This window comes from Hemitrygon akajei, chromosome 6, assembly GCF_048418815.1.
Source record: "Hemitrygon akajei chromosome 6, sHemAka1.3, whole genome shotgun sequence".
NCBI classification, from domain to species: Eukaryota; Metazoa; Chordata; class Chondrichthyes; order Myliobatiformes; family Dasyatidae; genus Hemitrygon; species Hemitrygon akajei.
In genome coordinates, this window is record NC_133129.1 from 120071449 (window position 1) to 120089249 (window position 17801).

At 46.9% G+C, this 17801-nt stretch overlaps 1 protein-coding gene across 1 annotated transcript in view; it reads left to right on the forward strand.

Moving 5' to 3' along the window:
• LOC140729417 (uncharacterized) overlaps window positions 1–17801 on the forward strand; it is an 80361-nt gene that overhangs the window by 27749 nt on the left and 34811 nt on the right. The window contains exons 3-5 of the mRNA XM_073049132.1: window positions 1886–2019; window positions 2951–3085; window positions 6464–8131. Of these exons, the coding sequence (XP_072905233.1) occupies window positions 1886–2019; window positions 2951–3085; window positions 6464–8131 (1937 nt within the window). The remainder of the gene's footprint in view (window positions 1–1885; window positions 2020–2950; window positions 3086–6463; window positions 8132–17801) is intronic.

Consider the following 17801-nt stretch of genomic DNA (forward strand, 5'->3'; position numbering starts at 1 on the left):
GTGCCAAGGATATACAAGAGAAGATTACCAGCTCCAACATCACACAGTTCCTATTGGAGTCAGAGAGTTGTACACCATGGAAACAGATCCTATGTCCCACCACATCTATGCTGACAATTGTGTCTAACTATACTAATCCAACTTGCCTGCACCAATTCCATTCCTTTTATGGTTTGCTCATCATCCAGGCACCTGCCAAAACACTTCTTACTGTTCCTGCTTTCCCCTGCCTCACCTCCCACCATCTGATTGCTCATTCTAGATAACAGCTACTCTTTATATGGAAACTCTTACCATTCAGATCTGCTTTAAACCTCCTCCCTCTCATCACTAAGGACCCTCATTGTCTGGGACATGCCCTCTTTTCATTCGTTCCAATGGGGGGGGGGGAGATACAGGAACCTGAAGCCCACAGACAAGGGAGAACAGCTTCTTCCTTCTTGCCATCACATACCTGAATGGTCCATGAACCCATGCACACTACCGCACTATTCCACTGTCACATTATGTATTTATTTATTGTATTTTATAGCAATAATTTTATGTCTCACACTGAACTGCTGCCACAAAGCAACAAACTTCAGGGCATATACTGGTGATAATAAACCTGATTCTGATTAAACCTATGGCTCTTAGTGTTAGACACCCCACCCAATGGATTAAGGTTAGGCTTAGGCTCCCTCATTGGTTCCAACCTAATAAACAGTTTTACGCTGAATTGACAACTCCTAAGTAATGGTCACACCAGATGGAAGGAAACTGTTCTCAAAGAGTGCAGAGGGTTTTTGTTCTACCATGGCTCGACGGTGTGCAAATCCGGAGATATACCTGAGCTTGCACAAAACACCTCAATTTCTCTGCCTGCTTACAGAACTCCATCACTCATAGTCCCCCTGCATTCCAGATGTCTGGGCTCACCTCATCAGTCTCTCCGGTTTGAATCATCTCAGGTCCCTTCACTTAGAGTTAGAATAGCAACTATTTCACACGCTCAGTTCTTGGAGCTGTATTTAAAGTGAAGGAGGAATTTCAGCATCTGAATGGAGTCCTAAAATCCCTTGTGATCATAACCGCTAAGAAAGAAAAAGAGAAAGAGAGAGAGAAACAGAGAGAGAGAGAGAGGGGGGGGGGGGAGAAATGGAAGGAGGGATTAAGAGGTGGGGAGAGATGAAAGTTAGTGTAAGGAAAAGTGGGAGTGAAAGAGGGAAAAGAACAAACAGGGGGAAAAGAAGGGTGTGAGCTGGATTGAAGAGGAGAGGGGAAATAAACAAATGAGGGAGAAAGGGAAAGGAAGAGTGGAGAAGAAGGATAGTGAGTGGAAGAGAGGGGCAGGAAGAGAGAGGGAGGTTGAGGGTGTGAGAGAGAGGAAGATATAAGGAGGAAAATATTGAACAAAGAAGAGAAACAGAGAGAGGGGAGAAAGAAATAGAAATTTCAAATGGTTGTCAGAATAGTAATTTATTAAGCCCATCTCCCCTACTGGGACAGGGTGCTGTCAGCATCTCATCAGAATCCTGTGTTCTGGGTCAGTCTTTCATGTTAACCCTTGGTATAATCCATCTACTTGGTGTCAGTTTCAAGGTCACATTGCCAGCGTTCTTTGGCCAACCTCTCTTCCTCTTTCCCTGGGGATTCCATGTTAGCATTTGCCTGGTGATGTTGGTACATTGCTTGTGCAGGTGACAATGTTACCCTAACTCCATTCACATGCTCAGCAGACAGAAGCCCTTCCCCCCATTTGGCACTGCCACGTTGCCCCAGTGACTCAGGTTTCAGTGGCGTCACATGGACTGAGGGTCCAGTGAACTAAGGTTGACAGGTGAGGGACGTGGGTGAGTTCCCCACAGTGACACTGCATTAAGTGCTGCTTTGCCTTGTTACTCAGGTATGGCTGGATCCAGGAGAAGTTGGTCGCACTCCCTCGGGTGCACGCTCACCCCTCTTGTGGGAGAAACAACACCGGGGTCTACACCATTTCAAGACCACTGAGCTCAAAGTATGATGTCTTCTGCTATAAAGGTGGGTAATGACTCTTCTGCAAAGACATCTGAAAGGGAAGCTCAGCTCATTGTCAAAAGGGATCTGATGGGGAGGCCCACAGTGTAAACCGTTCACATGGAGAGATTCCATTATGACATAGCCTGGTGGAATGACTCAATGATTCCAAAGAAATGGGGTGAGAGGGCTCCATTTACAAAGGGATTTAATGGGGAGATGTTCTCAATATAAAGGGAATGGGAGGGAGATTCATTTTAAAGAGATCCAATGAACAGGATCATTGTTTATTAAAGATTTTGATTGTGGACACTCACTCATTATAAAGGCACCTGTTAAGAAAATTCCTTTTTACCAGTGATCCATTAGAGACAGTGCTGGTGTACTGGGGTCTAATAGGGTGATTCTCTCACTTTAAAGGGATCTGATGTAAAGACTCCCTCGCAATGGAGGGATACAACAAGGTAACTGTTTCAGGATAGAAAGGGAGGAAGAGACAGCATAACAGGATGTGATGGGGAGAGGGGGTGTAATAGCGTGATGAGGGTCGTGTTGGGGAAACATTCTCCATATTAGTGTAAAGATATTGAAGATCTGTTCTCAGATGAATAATGATTGTTCACCCCTTCAGAAATGTAAGCAGCTCATTCTGTGTGTACTGGGAGGCAGGGGTATGAAGCAACTCTGTGCATGTGTGTTGCTTGTGTGCATCTGTACTTGTATGCAGAGTGCGTGTGGAAATTTGTGTATGTGTATGTGTTTGCACGTGGGTGTGTACGTGTGTATGTGAGTGCATGTGTGTCTATGCGTGTGTGTGTGAGTGTGTGTCTGTGTGGTGTGTGAGTATGTGTGGGGTGTAGACTTGGTGTGGGGAGGGTCAGAGGGGGGCATATGGGGCTTGTGGGCAGGCTGGGGTATGGACATCAACACTGAACGGTGATTTTATATCATTCAGATGACAAAAGCTGTACCTTGGAGAGTTCACCAACAGACATACCTACTATTCCACCCCACCCAGTGGAAACTGAGAAACAGACCTTTACAGCCCTCTCACAGAACAGGATGTCCACCAGTTTACCAACTGCCACAGGTACCTCTGGATTTTGAACTTTTCTTTCAGATACTCCTGATTCCCATTGCTGGTGACTGCTGAGCATTGTGGATTACTGGAGTCTGTCATTCTTTCCAATATTACGTAGCACATCTAACATTTCATTCACTGCATCTTACCAGTCTGATGCAGATTTGAAATGTACAGTATGAGGGTGGAGCCACAAACAAAATGGTCCCAAAATGATCTGCTGTGTGTAATGGACGTTGTTAATCTTTTAGAGACAGATTCATCTGCTATCTGTACAGTGGGAAAATTATGTACTGTGTGTGTGTGTGTGTCTGTCTGTCTGTCAGTAAGGACTATCTATCCCCTTTCAACAGTACCATCGCATCATCTATATTGATTAATAATGTCCATTAACCATGTAACAGATCACATTCATCTATAAAGTAAAGAAACACATCGACCTGCTCACACTGATCCCTCCATGTATAAATACTGGTCATTATCAAAATTAACTCCTCTGTGACACGACTGGCCACAATGGTCCAACACTGATCTGTTGTGTTGGTACGTATGCAGTGTAGGCATGCAGGTTTACAAAGACTGTAGGTTGTGTACAACAGTTGTTACAGACACACCATGTTAGTGGTTTAGTGTCCAAGGCAACGTTGCCTCACAGTGATTGAGTCTGCGTGGTAGAGAGAATGCAGGAATCATGGTTGTGAATAAAGAAAATGAGAGACACACAACAATTGTGCCTGTGTGGTTTCTTTGGAATGATCAGCAAGGATTTCCGGCAATGATAGGGTCTATGTAATGAGAAGTACAAACACAGTGACTGACGTTTGTGTTTAATGGGCATGCTAGGTTCAAAGGGATTGAGTTCAGTGAAGTGAATATTACCAACACACATTAGTGTGACACAGTGATAGTGGTTTCTGTGTAATGAGTACAACATACACACAGTGATAGTGATTTGTGTGTAATAACAGTCACAGAGTGATAGTGGTTTGTGTGTAGTGAGTACAACAGTCACACAGTGACAGTGGTTTGTTTGTAGTGAGTACAAGTCACACAGTGATAGCTGTTTGTGTGTAATAGGTACAACCGACACACAGTGATAGTGGTTTGTGTGTAATGAGTACAACATTCACACAGTGACAGTGGTTTGTGTGTAATGGGAACTACAGACACCCAGTGATAATGGTGTGTGTGTGTGTAATGGGAACTACAGACACACAGTGATAATGGCTTGCGTGTAATGGGAACTACAGACACAGTGATAATGGTTCGTGTGTAGTTGGTACGACAGTCACCTAGTGATAGTGGTTTGTGAGTCATGGTTAAGACAGACACATGATGATGGTGGTTTGTGTGTGTAGTGGGATCTACAGAGTACAGTAATAGCGGCTTGTGTGTAGTGGAAACTACAGACACACAGTGATAGTGGTTTCTGTGTAGTGGATACCAAAGTTTCAGGCTGAGGCCTTCACCATTGTGTTTACTGTGTGATTAGCATTCCAGACATTGGTGGGTTGTGAATGATGAATATCATGGACACACAGTGATTGTGTTTTTTTCTGGGTTTTTTTCAGTCGGACTTTAAGATTTAAAATGATGGTGTTTTGTGTGGAATAGGCACCACAGACCTACACTGTATGTTCCTTACAGTTCATGGGGATATACCACCCTTACTGAGGTGTTATAAGATCAATTAGACAGTCAGCCAAATTCTATTCAAAATTGACATGCGAGTCAGGATTTAGTCCCCCAGGTTCTTGGTTTTATTGCATGACAGCATGAATAAGGAGCGAAACTGAGAAACAACAAAATACAGACAATTCCCACATTGTTCCATTCACACAAGTCATTATAGATAGTTAAGTAAGAACTTAGTTAAGTTTCCTGCAGGTAAATTTTACAAGATTCTGATAAGTAATTACTTCCGATAGTATGTATAAACCATTAGCATCTAGGCTAGTGTCCAATAAACTCAAAAACGACATTCTATTTCAGTAAAATCTTATTGATATCTTTAGACTAACTTCTAAACAATATAACATAAACTTACAAGCAATGCTTCTGCTAGGGAAACAACAGGATGGCTTTAGATCCTAATCTAAACCTCTGGCCTTTTGCCAGTCAATGTGCTTTCCTATTTACTGTTTCTTGGCAGCACCTAATACACATCTGAAGCTGCTCATTTTAAAATAAAACTTGAATGTACTTAATCACATAGAAAAACATAAATCCATTGCTTGAAAGGGAGAACAGTGAATAAGTGATATCATAACGGCCTAGACAGTTTCTCAATGATTGCAATTTTTGCCTATACTAATACAATAAGCACACAGCAGTTGCATTTGTAAATCATCAGCTTTGTGGAGCACAGTGATTGTGTCATTGTTTAACAGGAACCCATTTTCATAGGGATTTTTGTTTAGGGTATAAAGGATAATGTGATTGTATCTGTCTCTAGTGGGCATTACAGTGTTTTTGTTTGTGACTGAAGGGGACTGCAAACAGCACCTAATACACTGGCCTCAGTCATCTTCAGATCAATAGATAGTGGTCACATTATTGGGCAAGAGAAGGGGATGGGATGAGGGTCTGAAAGGGAATAAAGGTCTTGAGGATCCTCCTAGGCTCAAGGAACTACCTAACTGCCCTGACCCTGTTTCAGCGAGGTGTTTGTGTCAGCAGGTTGAGAAAACAGCACATAACAGCACAGTACACGCTCTTTGGCCCACAATGTTGTGCCGACTTTTTAACCGACTCGCAGATCAATTTAATCCTCCCCACCTAAAAGTTCCCCACTTTACTAACATTATGTGCCCATCTAAGAGTTCCTAATGCCCCTAATAATCTGCTTCTGCCACCACCCCTGGAAGGCCATTCCACATAACTGCCACTCTCTGTGTAAAGAACTTACCTCTGATATTTCCCCCATGACTTCCCTCCAATCACTTCAAATCCAAACATTATGCATGCATTAACTATTTACGCCCTCAGAAAAAGGTCTCTGGCTATCCACTCCTATCATCTTGCACACCTCCATCAGCTCACCTCTCATCCTCCATCCCTTCAAAGAGAAAAGCCACAGCTTGCTCAACCTGTCTTCAAAACACATGGCCTTTAGATCAGGCAGTGTCCTAATAAATCTCCCCTGCACCCTCTCTAAAGTTTCCTCATACTTCCAGTAATGAGATGATCATCACTGAACACAATACAGTACTCTAAATGTGGTCTAACTAGGGTTTTATAAAGCTGCAACATTGCTTTGTGGCTTTTGAACTCAATCCTGTCAACAAACCAAACAACTTCTTAACAACCCTATCAGCTTTTGCGGTATCTTTGAGGGTTCCATTGAAATAGAAGCTAACTTTTGTGCTCTTCTTTCATTTTAAACAGATCTAGAACCGACAACGGTTCCACTGGCAGAGGACGATGAGGTTTTTACTGGCACCACAGTGGGAGCAGCTGAACCCTTTGCACCAGTGCAGACTGATCCCCGGACAACCGCAGTGCTCCCACTATCGGAAACACTCACAGAATCGGCTTCCCCCAATGTGCGGCTGACCAGACTAACATCTGCCACAGCTCCAGGATTCACAAGGAAAGCTATCCTCTCACCCACAAGCCCAGAACATCTGTTAAGCAGCCTCTCTGGATCTCCAAGTACAAGAACAAATACCATAGAGGTGGTGGATGGCTCAGGATCTGCTGCTGGGAGAGAGCCATACACTGAGTCAACAGGCCAGACTCCATTGCCCTGGGATGACCACATGACAAAACCTACCTCAGGGACAGACTTTCCCACCATTGGGTCGACTGCTCTACCCTCTCCTCCATCTCTGCCTCTCGACGACAGCCAAGCAGTTAACTTAGGCACTGAGGCCGAACTGCGAGCCAACCATGTAACAGAAATCCCATTTTCTGCAGAGTTGCAAAGCGAGCCAGAGGTAGGTTTTGCAACTATCAGGAGCACTGCGCACCCTTCCCCTCTGGCCTCAGACAGCAGCCCAACACTTGCTGCAACCCAAGAAAGGAAAGAGCACACTGGGCTCGTCAGTGAAGTACCATCAGAGTTGGAGGTCATTAAAGCTGAACCACATTCAGATAGCGTCTTAATAACCACAGGTGGCCCCACTCCCCCTTCCCCTCCCACTGCACTTGTGGACAACAGCCTCAGGTACAACACGGAGGAATACAGCCCCAAGGATGAATCAAACAGTTTGAATTCCCATTCAGACCCGATGGATTTCTCAGAGTTTCAGCTCAGTACTGAAGGTGATCCTGAGAGTGCTTCTGGTCTTTTCACATCACACAGGCTTACTAACCTCTCCTTTGACCCAGCAGCTGTCACTGTGCTAGACACAACGTGGGCACCTTCCAGCTCACCCCCTTCTGAGTCTAGGGGCCAACCTGCTGACAGTGGGAATACTCCCGAAATCTTGGACTTTTCCCCTACAGAGATTCGTTTGGATCACAGCACGGGGTTAAGTAACGAGTTAAGACTGGCTGCCTCAGCCTCTGCAGAGACGTCTGTCCCATTTGGAGAAAGTGGGAGTACATCTGATATACTGAGCTTAGAGACACGGGAGACTGCAACGAGATTTTCCCAAGAGATCACCATAAATATTGAACTGGCAACAGAACCCACCAGCCAACCTCCTGACATTAACACATCAAAGAGGACGTTCGATCCTCCAGTGGGATCCACTCTGCAGGCTGTTGATTTTGACCTGACCCGGTCTGTGAGACCCCCTGACCACTCCTCTGCTGTTGCCATGCCCTTTGTCACTACCCAGGAGCCAGTGACTTCCACTCTGCCTCCTTCACCGGAAGTGCCCCCCATTGTCCCATCAACCACTGCCAAGAAGGAGGTGGTGCATGAGATGGTAAACCAAATTGAGCCCTCTCCACACACCACAGTTCAACCAAAACACACCAGTCCAGAGCTGTCAGGCACCACAAAGGTCTACTCCACCATTGTCTTTGAACCAACCACTTCATCACCTATAACAACCAGCCAGGTGTACCAAGTGTCATCCTCTACAGTGGGACAAGAGCAGAAAGGTGAGCTTGCCTTATGGAATCTCTGTAATAATGGATTATTGTGGAATAATGGAATCTCTGGATTATTACCTGAGCCACGAGCAAATTTGGCTAGGTTAAATAAAATTAGGGAGTTAAACGCGTGGCTCAAAGACTGGTGTGGGAGAAGTGGGTTTTGCTTCTTGGGACACTGGCACCAGTACTGGGACAGGAGAGAACTGTTCCAGAGGGACGGGCTTCACCTGAACCGGGCTGGGGTTAGTGTCCTGGCGAATCATATAACTAGGGCTGCAGAGAGGTCTTTAAACTAACTAGTGGGGGGGAGGATTCTAGAGAGCAAATAATTAAAAAGACAATGGAGAAGGTAATGGATGTAGGTAAAAGTGGAGGAATAAAAAGACAGAGTGTGTCAGGAGTGGAAAGAATGTACGGAGATAAGCGTAAAGTTGTACAAAAGGAAAAGGTAGGAAATAAGTGTCAAACATATTTGAAAGTCCTTTATTTGAATGCACGTAGTATTAGGAATAAAATTGATTAATTGACGGTACGAATAATTACGTATGGTTATGATATTGTGGCAATTACGGAAACATGGCTGCAGGGTGACCAGGACTGGGAATTAAACATACAAGGGGATTCGACAATTAGGAGAGACAGGCAAGAAGGAAAAGGAGGTGGGGTGGCTATGTTAATAAAGCAAGAAATCACTGCAATAAAGCGAAATGATATTGGCTCAAAGGATCAGGATAACGAAACAATTTGGATAGAAATAAGAAATAGTAAAGGGAAAAAAGCAGTGGTGGGAGTAGTCTATAGGCCTCCAAACAGCTGTAACTCAGTTGGTTGGAGCATAAATCAGGAAATAGTTGGGGCTTGTAATAAGGGAACAGCTATAATTGTGGGGGATTTTAACTTTCATATTGACTGGACTAATCAAGTCGGACACGGCAGCCTTGAAGAAGAGTTTATTGAGTGTATTCGGGATGGGTTCCTTGAACGATACGTTACTGAGCCGACAAGGGGGCAAGCAGTCTTAGATCTGGTCCTGTGTAATGAGACAGGACTAATAAAAAATGTCCTAGTAAAGGATCCCCTTGGAATGAGTGACCATAACATGGTTGAATTCCATATTCAATTAGAGGATGAGAGGGTTGGATCTCAAACAAGCGTACTGAGCTTAAATAAAGGAGACTATGATGGTATGAGAGCGGAATTGCTTAAGATGGATTGGGAAAATAGATTAAAGGGTAGATCGGTACTTGATCAGTGGTATATATTTAAGGAGTTATTTTACAACTATCAAAAAAAATATATTCCACTGAAGAAAAAAGGGTGTAAAAGAAAAAATAATTATCCGTGGCTAAGTAAAGAAATAAAGCAAAGTATATGACTAAAAAGAAAGTTATATAAGGTAGCTAAATCTAGTGGGAAGATTGAAGATCAAGAAGCTTTTAAAGATCAGCAGCAAATAACAAAGAGATTGATTAAGAAGGGGAAGATAGATTATGAAAGTAAATTGGCGAAAAACATAAAAGCAGATAGTAAGAGTTTTTATAGTTACATAAAAAGAAAAAGGGTGGCTAAAGTAAATGTTGGTCCCCTAGAAGATGAGACCAGGAAATTAATGGTAGGGGACATGGAGATGGCGGAAACACTGAACAAATATTTTGTATCAGTTTTTACAGTAGAGGACACTCAAAATATCCCAACACTAGATAAACAGGGGGCTCTAGGGGGAGAGAAGCTAACTACGATTCAAATCACCAAGGAAATGGTACTTGATAAATTAATGGGACTGAAGGTGGATAAATCCCCTGGACTGGATGGCTTGCATCCTAGGGTCTTAAGGGAAGTGGCGGTCGGGATTGTGGATGCATTAGTGATAATTTTTCAAAACTCGCTGGACTCGGCAATGGTCCCGGCAGATTGGAAAAATGCTAATGTAACTCCTTTATTTAAAAAGGGCAATAGACAGAAGGCTGGGAATTATAGGCCAGTTAGCCTAACATCTGTGGTTGGCAAAATGTTGGAATCGATAATTAAGGAAACAGTAACAGGGCATTTGGATAAACATAGCTTAATAGGACAAAGTCAGCATGGCTTTACAAAAGGGAAGTCATGTTTGACAAATTTGTTGGAGTTCTTTGAGGACATAACTTATAGGGTAGATAAAGGGGAACCAGTGGATGTGGTGTATTTGGACTTCCAAAAGGCATTTGACAAGGTGCCACACCAAAGATTATTACTTAAAGTAAAAAATCATGGGGTTGGGGATAATATTCTGGCATGGGTGGAGGATTGGCTTTCTAACAGAAAACAGAGAGTTGGGATAAATGGTTTATTCTCAGACTGGCAGTTGGTGACTAGTGGTGTTCCGCAGGGGTCGGTGTTGGGACCCCAACTCTTTACAATCTATATTAATGATTTGGAGAAAGGGACTAAGTGCAACGTATCGAAGTTTGCTGATGACACAAAGATGGGAGGGAGTGTAATGAGTGCGGAGGACATTGAAACCCTGCAGGGGGACATAGATAGGCTGAGTGATTGGGCAGACATTTGGCAGATGAAATATAATACTGACAAGTGTGAGGTCTTGCACTTTGGCAGGAAAAATAATAGAGCAAGTTATTATCTAAATGGAGAGAAACTGGAAAGAGCTTCTGTGCAAAGGGATCTGGGGGTCCTGGTGCAGGAAACACAAAAAGTTAGTATGCAAGTGCAGCAGGTGGTCAAGAAGGCCAATGGAATGCTGGCTTTTATTGCTAGGGGGATGGAGTATAAGAACAGGGAGGTCTTACTGCAGTTGTACTGGGTATTGGTGAGACCACACCTGGAGTACTGCGTGCAGTTCTGGTGTCCATATTTAAGAAAGGACATACTCTCACATGGTGGATTGGATAGTGGACTACTTGACAGATAGACCTCAGTATGTGCGGTTGGGAGACTGTAGGTCTGACACGGTGGTCAGCAGCACAGGGGCGCCGCTGGGAACCGTACTCTCTCCGGTCCTGTTCACCCTGTACACATCAGACTTCCAATATAACTCGGAGTCCTGCCATGTGCAGAAGTTCGCTGATGACACAGCCATAGTGGGGTGTGTCAGGAATGGACAGGAGGAGGAGTATAGGAAACTGATACAGGACTTTGTGATATGGTGCAACTCAAACTACCTGCGTCTCAATATCACCAAGACCAAGGAGATGGTGGTGGACTTTAGGAGATCTAGGCCTCATATGGAGCCAGTGATCATTAATGGAGAATGTGTGGAGCAGGTTAAGACCTACAAGTATCTGGGAGTACAGTTAGATGAGAAGCTAGACTGGACTGCCAACACAGATGCCTTGTGCAGGAAGGCACAGAGTCGACTGTACTTCCTTAGAAGGTTGGCGTCATTCAATGTCTGTAGTGAGATGCTGAAGATGTTCTATAGGTCAGTTGTGGAGAGCGCCCTCTTCTTTGTGGTGGCGTGTTGGGGAGGAAGCATTAAGAAGAGGGACGCCTCACGTCTTAATAAGCTGGTAAGGAAGGCGGGCTCTGTCGTGGGCAAAGTACTGGAGAGTTTAACATCGGTAGCTGAGCGAAGGGCGCTGAGTAGGCTACGGTCAATTATGGATAACTCTGAACATCCTCTACATAGCACCATCCAGAGACAGAGAAGCAGTTTCAGCGACAGGTTACTATCGATGCAATGCTCCTCAGACAGGATGAAGAGGTCAATACTCCCCAATGCCATTAGGCTTTACAATTCAACCGCCAGGACTTAAGAACTTTTTAAAAGCTATTATTAATGCTTTTTGAGATAGTGATTTAGATGCATATCATATTTTTTTACTGAGTTAAGTATTGTATGTAATTAGTTTTGCTACAACAAGTGTATGGGACATTGGAAAAAAGTTGAATTTCCCCATGGGGATGAATAAAGTATCTATCTATCTATCTATCTATCTACTGGCTCTCGAGGCAGTGCAGAGAAGGTTCACTAGGTTAATTCCGGGGATGGGTGGGTTGATGTATGATGAGAGGTTGAGTAGATTGGGACTCTACTCATTGGAGTTCCGAAGAATGAGAGGCGATCTTATTGAAACATATAAGATTGTGAAGGGGCTTGATCGGGTGGATGCGGGGAGAATGTTCCCAATGATGGGTGAAACTAGGACTAGGGGGCATAATCTTAAAATAAGGGGATGCTGTTCCAGGACTGAGATGCGGAGAAATTTCTTCACTCAGAGGGTGGAATTTACTGCCCCTGAGAGCTGTGGAAGCTACTACACTCAATAAATTCAAAACAGAGATAGACATTTTCCTGGATAAAAATGGCATTAGGGGATACGGTGAGCGAGCAGGTAAGTGGACATGAGGCTAGGTTTAGATCAGCCATGTGATCTCCTGGACCAGTTTTCGATAGCCTGGATGGGTCGGAGAGGAATTTTCCAGATTTTTTCTCCTCAATTGGCAACTCGTTTTTTTTTCCCTAGGTGATCACACGGGTTTGGTCGGGATGAATAATAAAATAAAATGGGCGGCATGGTGCCCTGTTGGTTGGCACTGTTGCCTTGTGGGATTCGGTGAAAACTAGAGTTAAGATTAGATCAGCCATGATCTTGTTGAATGGCAGAGCAGGCTTGAGGGGCCGATTGGCCTACTCCTGCTCCTATCTCTTATGTTCTTATGTTAACCCCGATCCTCCTCCCCCTCCCATTCAATCCTCATTAACCCTAACCCTCCTCCCTCACCCATTCACACCTCGTTAACCCCGATCCTCCTCCCCTCCCCTTCACTCCTTATTAACCTCGATCCTCCTCCCTCACCCCTTCACTCCTCATTAACCCCGATCCTCCTCCCCACCCTTCACTCCTTATTAACACTGATCCTCCGCCCCCTACCCTTCACTCCTCATTTACCCTGATCCTCCTCCCTCACCCCTTCACTCCTCATTAACCCCTATCCTCCTCCCCCTCCCCTTCACTCCTCATTTACCCCAATCCTCCTCTCTCACCCCTTCACTCCTCATTAACCCCTATCCTCCTCCCCCTCCCCTTCACTCATTAACCCCGATCCTCCTCCCTCACCCCTTCACTCCTTATTAACCCCGATCCTCCTCCCCACCCCTTCACTCCTCATTAACCCCGATCCTCCTCCCTACCCCTTCACTCCTCATTAACCCCGATCCTCCTCCCCACCCTTTCACTCCTCATTAACCCCGATCCTCCTCCCCGTCCCCTTCACTCCTCATTAACCTGATCCTCCTCCCTACCCCTTCACTCCTCATTAACCTGATCCTCCTCCCTACCCCTTCACTCCTCATTAACCCCGATCCTCCTCCCCACCCCTTCAATCCTTATTAACCCCGATCCTCCTACCCCTCCCCTTCACTCCTCATTAACCCCGATCCTCCTCCCCCTCCCCTTCACTCCTCATTAACCCCGATCCTCCTCCCCACCCCTTCAATCCTATTAACCCCGATCCTCCTCCCCCTCCCCTTCACTCCTCATTAACCCCGATCCTCCTCCCTCACCCCTTCACTCATTAACCCCAATCCTCCTCCCCACCCCTTCACACCTCATTAACCCCGATCCTCCTCCCCCTCCCCTTCACTCATTAACCCCAATCCTCCTCCCCACCCCTTCACTCCTCATTAACCCCAATCCTCCTCCCCCTCCCCTTCACTCATTAACCCCAATCCTCCTCCCCATCCCCTTCACTCCTCAGTAACCCAGATCCTCCTCACTACCCCTTCACTCCTCATTAACCCCGATCCTCCACCCTACCGCTTCACTCCTCATTAACCCCGATCCTCCTCCCTACCCCTTCACTCCTCATTAACCCCGATCCTCCTCCCTACCCCTTCACTCCTCATTAACCCCGATCCTCCTCCCTACCCCTTCACTCCTCATTAACCCCGATCCTCCTCCCTACACCTTCACTCCTCATTAACCCCGATCCTCCTCCCCCACCCCTTCACTCCTCATTAACCCAGATCCTCCTCCCCGTCACCTTCACTCCTCCCTACCCCTTCACTCCTCATTAACCCCAATCCTCCTCCCTACCCCTTCACTCCTCATTAACCCCGATCCTCCTCCCTCACCCCTTCACTCCTCATTAACCCGATCCTCCTCCCCGTCCCCTTCACTCCTCTTTAACCCGATCCTCCTCCCTACCCCTTCACTCCTCATTAACCCCGATCCTCCTCCCTCACCCCTTCACTCCTCATTAACCCCGATCCTCCTCCCTCACCCCTTCACTCCTCATTAACACCGATCCTCCTCCCTCACCCCTTCACTCCTCATTAACCCCAACCCTCCTCCCTACCCCTTCACTCCTCATTAACCCCGATCCTCCTCCCTACCCCTTCACTCCTCATTAACCCCAATCCTCCTCCCTACCTTTCACTCCTCATTAACCCCGATCCTCCTCCCTACCCCTTCACTCCTCATTAACCCCAATCCTCCTCCCTACCTTTCACTCCTCATTAACCCCAATCCTCCTCCCTACCCCTTCACTCCTTATTAACCCTGATCCTCCTCCCTACTCCTTCTCTCCTTGTTAACCCCGATCCTCCTCCCCCTCCCCTTCACTCCTCATTAACCCGATCTTCCTCCTCCCTACCCCTTCTCTCCTTGTTAACCCCGATCCTCCTCCCCCTCCCCTTCACTCCTCATTAACCCGATCCTCCTCCCCCTCCCCTTCACTCCTCATTAACCCGATCCTCCTCTCTACCCCTTCACTCCTCATTAACCCCGATCCTCCTCCCTCACCCCTTCACTCCTCATTAACCCCGATCCTCCTCCCTCACCCCTTCACTCCTCATTAACACCGATCCTCCTCCCTCACCCCTTCACTCCTCATTAACCCCAACCCTCCTCCCTACCCCTTCACTCCTCATTAACCCCGATCCTCCTCCCTACCCCTTCACTCCTCATTAACCCCAATCCTCCTCCCTACCTTTCACTCCTCATTAACCCCGATCCTCCTCCCCCTCCCCTTCCCTCATTAACCCCGATCCTCCTCCCCACCCCTTCACTCCTTATTAACCCCGATCCTCCTCCCCCTCCCCTTCCCTCATTAACCCCGATCCTCCTCCCCACCCCTTCACTCCTCATTAACCCCGATCCTCCTCCCCACCCCTTCACTCTTTATTAACCCCGATCCTCCTCCCTCACCCCTTCACTCCTCATTAACCCCGATCCTCCTCCCTACCCCTTCACTCCTCATTAACCCCGATCCTCCTCCCCATCCCCTTCACTCCTCATTAATCCGATCCTCCTCCCTACCCCTTCACTCCTCATTAACCCCGATCCTCCTCCCCGTCCCCTTCACTCCTCATTAACCCCGATCCTCCTCCCCGTCCCCTTCAATCCTCATTAACCCCGATCCTCCTCCCCGTCCCCTTCACTCATTAACTCCGATCCTCCTCCCTACCTCTTCACTCCTCATTAACCCCGATCCTCCTCCCTACCCCTTCACTCCTCATTAACCCCGATCCTCCTCCCTACACCTTCACTCTTCATTAACCCCGATCCTCCTCCCCCACTCCTTCACTCCTCATTAACCCTGATCCTCCTCCCCGTCCCCTTCACTCCTCATTAACCCCGATCCTCCTCCCTACCCCTTCACTCCTCATTAACCCCATTCCTCCTCCCTACCACTTCACTCCTCATTAACCCCGATCCTCCTCCCTACCCCTTCACTCCTCATTAACCCCAATCCTCCTCCCTCACCCCTTCACTCCTCATTAACCCTGATCCTCCTCCCCAACCTTCACTCCTTATTAACCCCGATCCTCCTCCCTACCCCTTCACTCCTTATTAATCCCAATCCTCCTCCCCATCCCCTTCACTCCTCATTAACCCTATCCTCCTCCCTACCACTTCACTCCTCATTAACCCCGATCCTCCTCCCTACCCCTTCACTCCTCATTAACCCCAATCCTCCTCCCTCACCCCTTCACTCCTCATTAACCCTGATCCTCCTCCCCAACCTTCACTCCTTATTAACCCCGATCCTCCTCCCTACCCCTTCACTCCTTATTAATCCCAATCCTCCTCCCCATCCCCTTCACTCCTCATTAACCCTATCCTCCTCCTTACCCCTTCACTCCTTATTAACCCCGATCCTCCTCCCTACCCCTTCACTCCTCATTAACCCCGATCCTCCTTCCCCTCCTCTTCACTCCTCATTAACCCCGATCCTCCTCCCCGTCCCCTTCACTCCTCATTAAACCCGATTCTCCTCCCCCACCCCTTCTCTCCTCATTAAACCGATCCTCCTTCCCCTCCCCTTCACTCCTCATTAACCCCGATCCTCCTCCCTCACCCCTTCACTCCTCATTAACCCCGATCCTCCTCCCTCACCCCTTCACTCCTCATTAACCCCGATCCTCCTCCCTACCCTTCACTCCTCATTAACCCCAACCCTCCTACCTACCCCTTCACTCCTCATTAACCCCGATCCTCCTCCCTACCCCTTCTCTCCTTGTTAACCCCGATCCTCCTCCCCCTCCCCTACACTCCTCATTAACCCGATCCTCCTCCCCTGTCCCCTTCACTCCTCATTAACCCGATCCTCCTCCCTACCCCTTCACTCCTCATTAACCCCGATCCTCCTCCCCCTCCCCTTCACTCCTCATTAACACCGATCCTCCTCCCCCTCCTCTTCCCTCATTAACCCCTATCCTCCTCCCTACCCCTTCACCCCTCATTAACCCTGATCCTCCTCCCCAACCTTCACTCCTTATTAACCCCGATCCTCCTCTCTACCCCTTCACTCCTTATTAACCCCGATCCTCCTCCCTACCCCTTCACTCCTCATTAACCCCGATCCTCCTTCCCCTCCTCTTCACTCCTCATTAACCCCGATCCTCCACCCCCACCCCTTCACTCCTCATTAAACCCGATTCTCCTCCCCCACCCCTTCGCTCGTCATTAAACCGATCCTCCTTCCCCTCCTCTTCACTCCTCATTAACCCCGATCCTCCTCCCTACCCCTTCACTCCTCATTATCCCCGATTCTCATCCCCCACAGTAGTCTCCTATTGATAGTGGTTTGTGTGTAGTGGAAACTGCAGACACACAGTGATAGTGGTTAGTGTGTATTGGGATCTACAGAGTACAGTAATAGTGGCCTGTGTGTAGTGGAAACTGCAGACACACAGTGATAGTGGTTTGTGTGTAGTGGAAACTGCAGACACACAGTGATAGTGGTTTGTGTGTAGTGGAAACTGCAGACACACAGTGATAGTGGTTTGTGTGTTGTGGGATCTACAGAGTACAGTAATAGTGGCTTGTGTGTAGTGGAAACTGCAGACACACAGTGATAGTGGTTTGTGTGTAGTGGGATCTACAGACACACAGTGATAGTGGTTTGTGTGTAGTGGGATCTACAGACACACAGTGATAGTGGTTTGTGTGTAGTGGGATCTACAGACACACAGTGATAGTGGTTTGTGTGTAGTGGGATCTACAGAGTACAGTAATAGTGGCTTGTGTGTAGTGGGATCTACAGAGTACAGTAACAGTGGCTTGTGTGTAGTGGAAACTGCATACACACAGTGATAGTGGTTTGTGTGTAGTGGGATCTACAGAGTACAGTAATAGTGGCTTGTGTGTAGTGGAAACTGCAGACACACAGTGATAGTGGTTTGTGTGTTGTGGGATCTACAGAGTACAGTAATAGTGGTTTGTGTGTAGTGGGA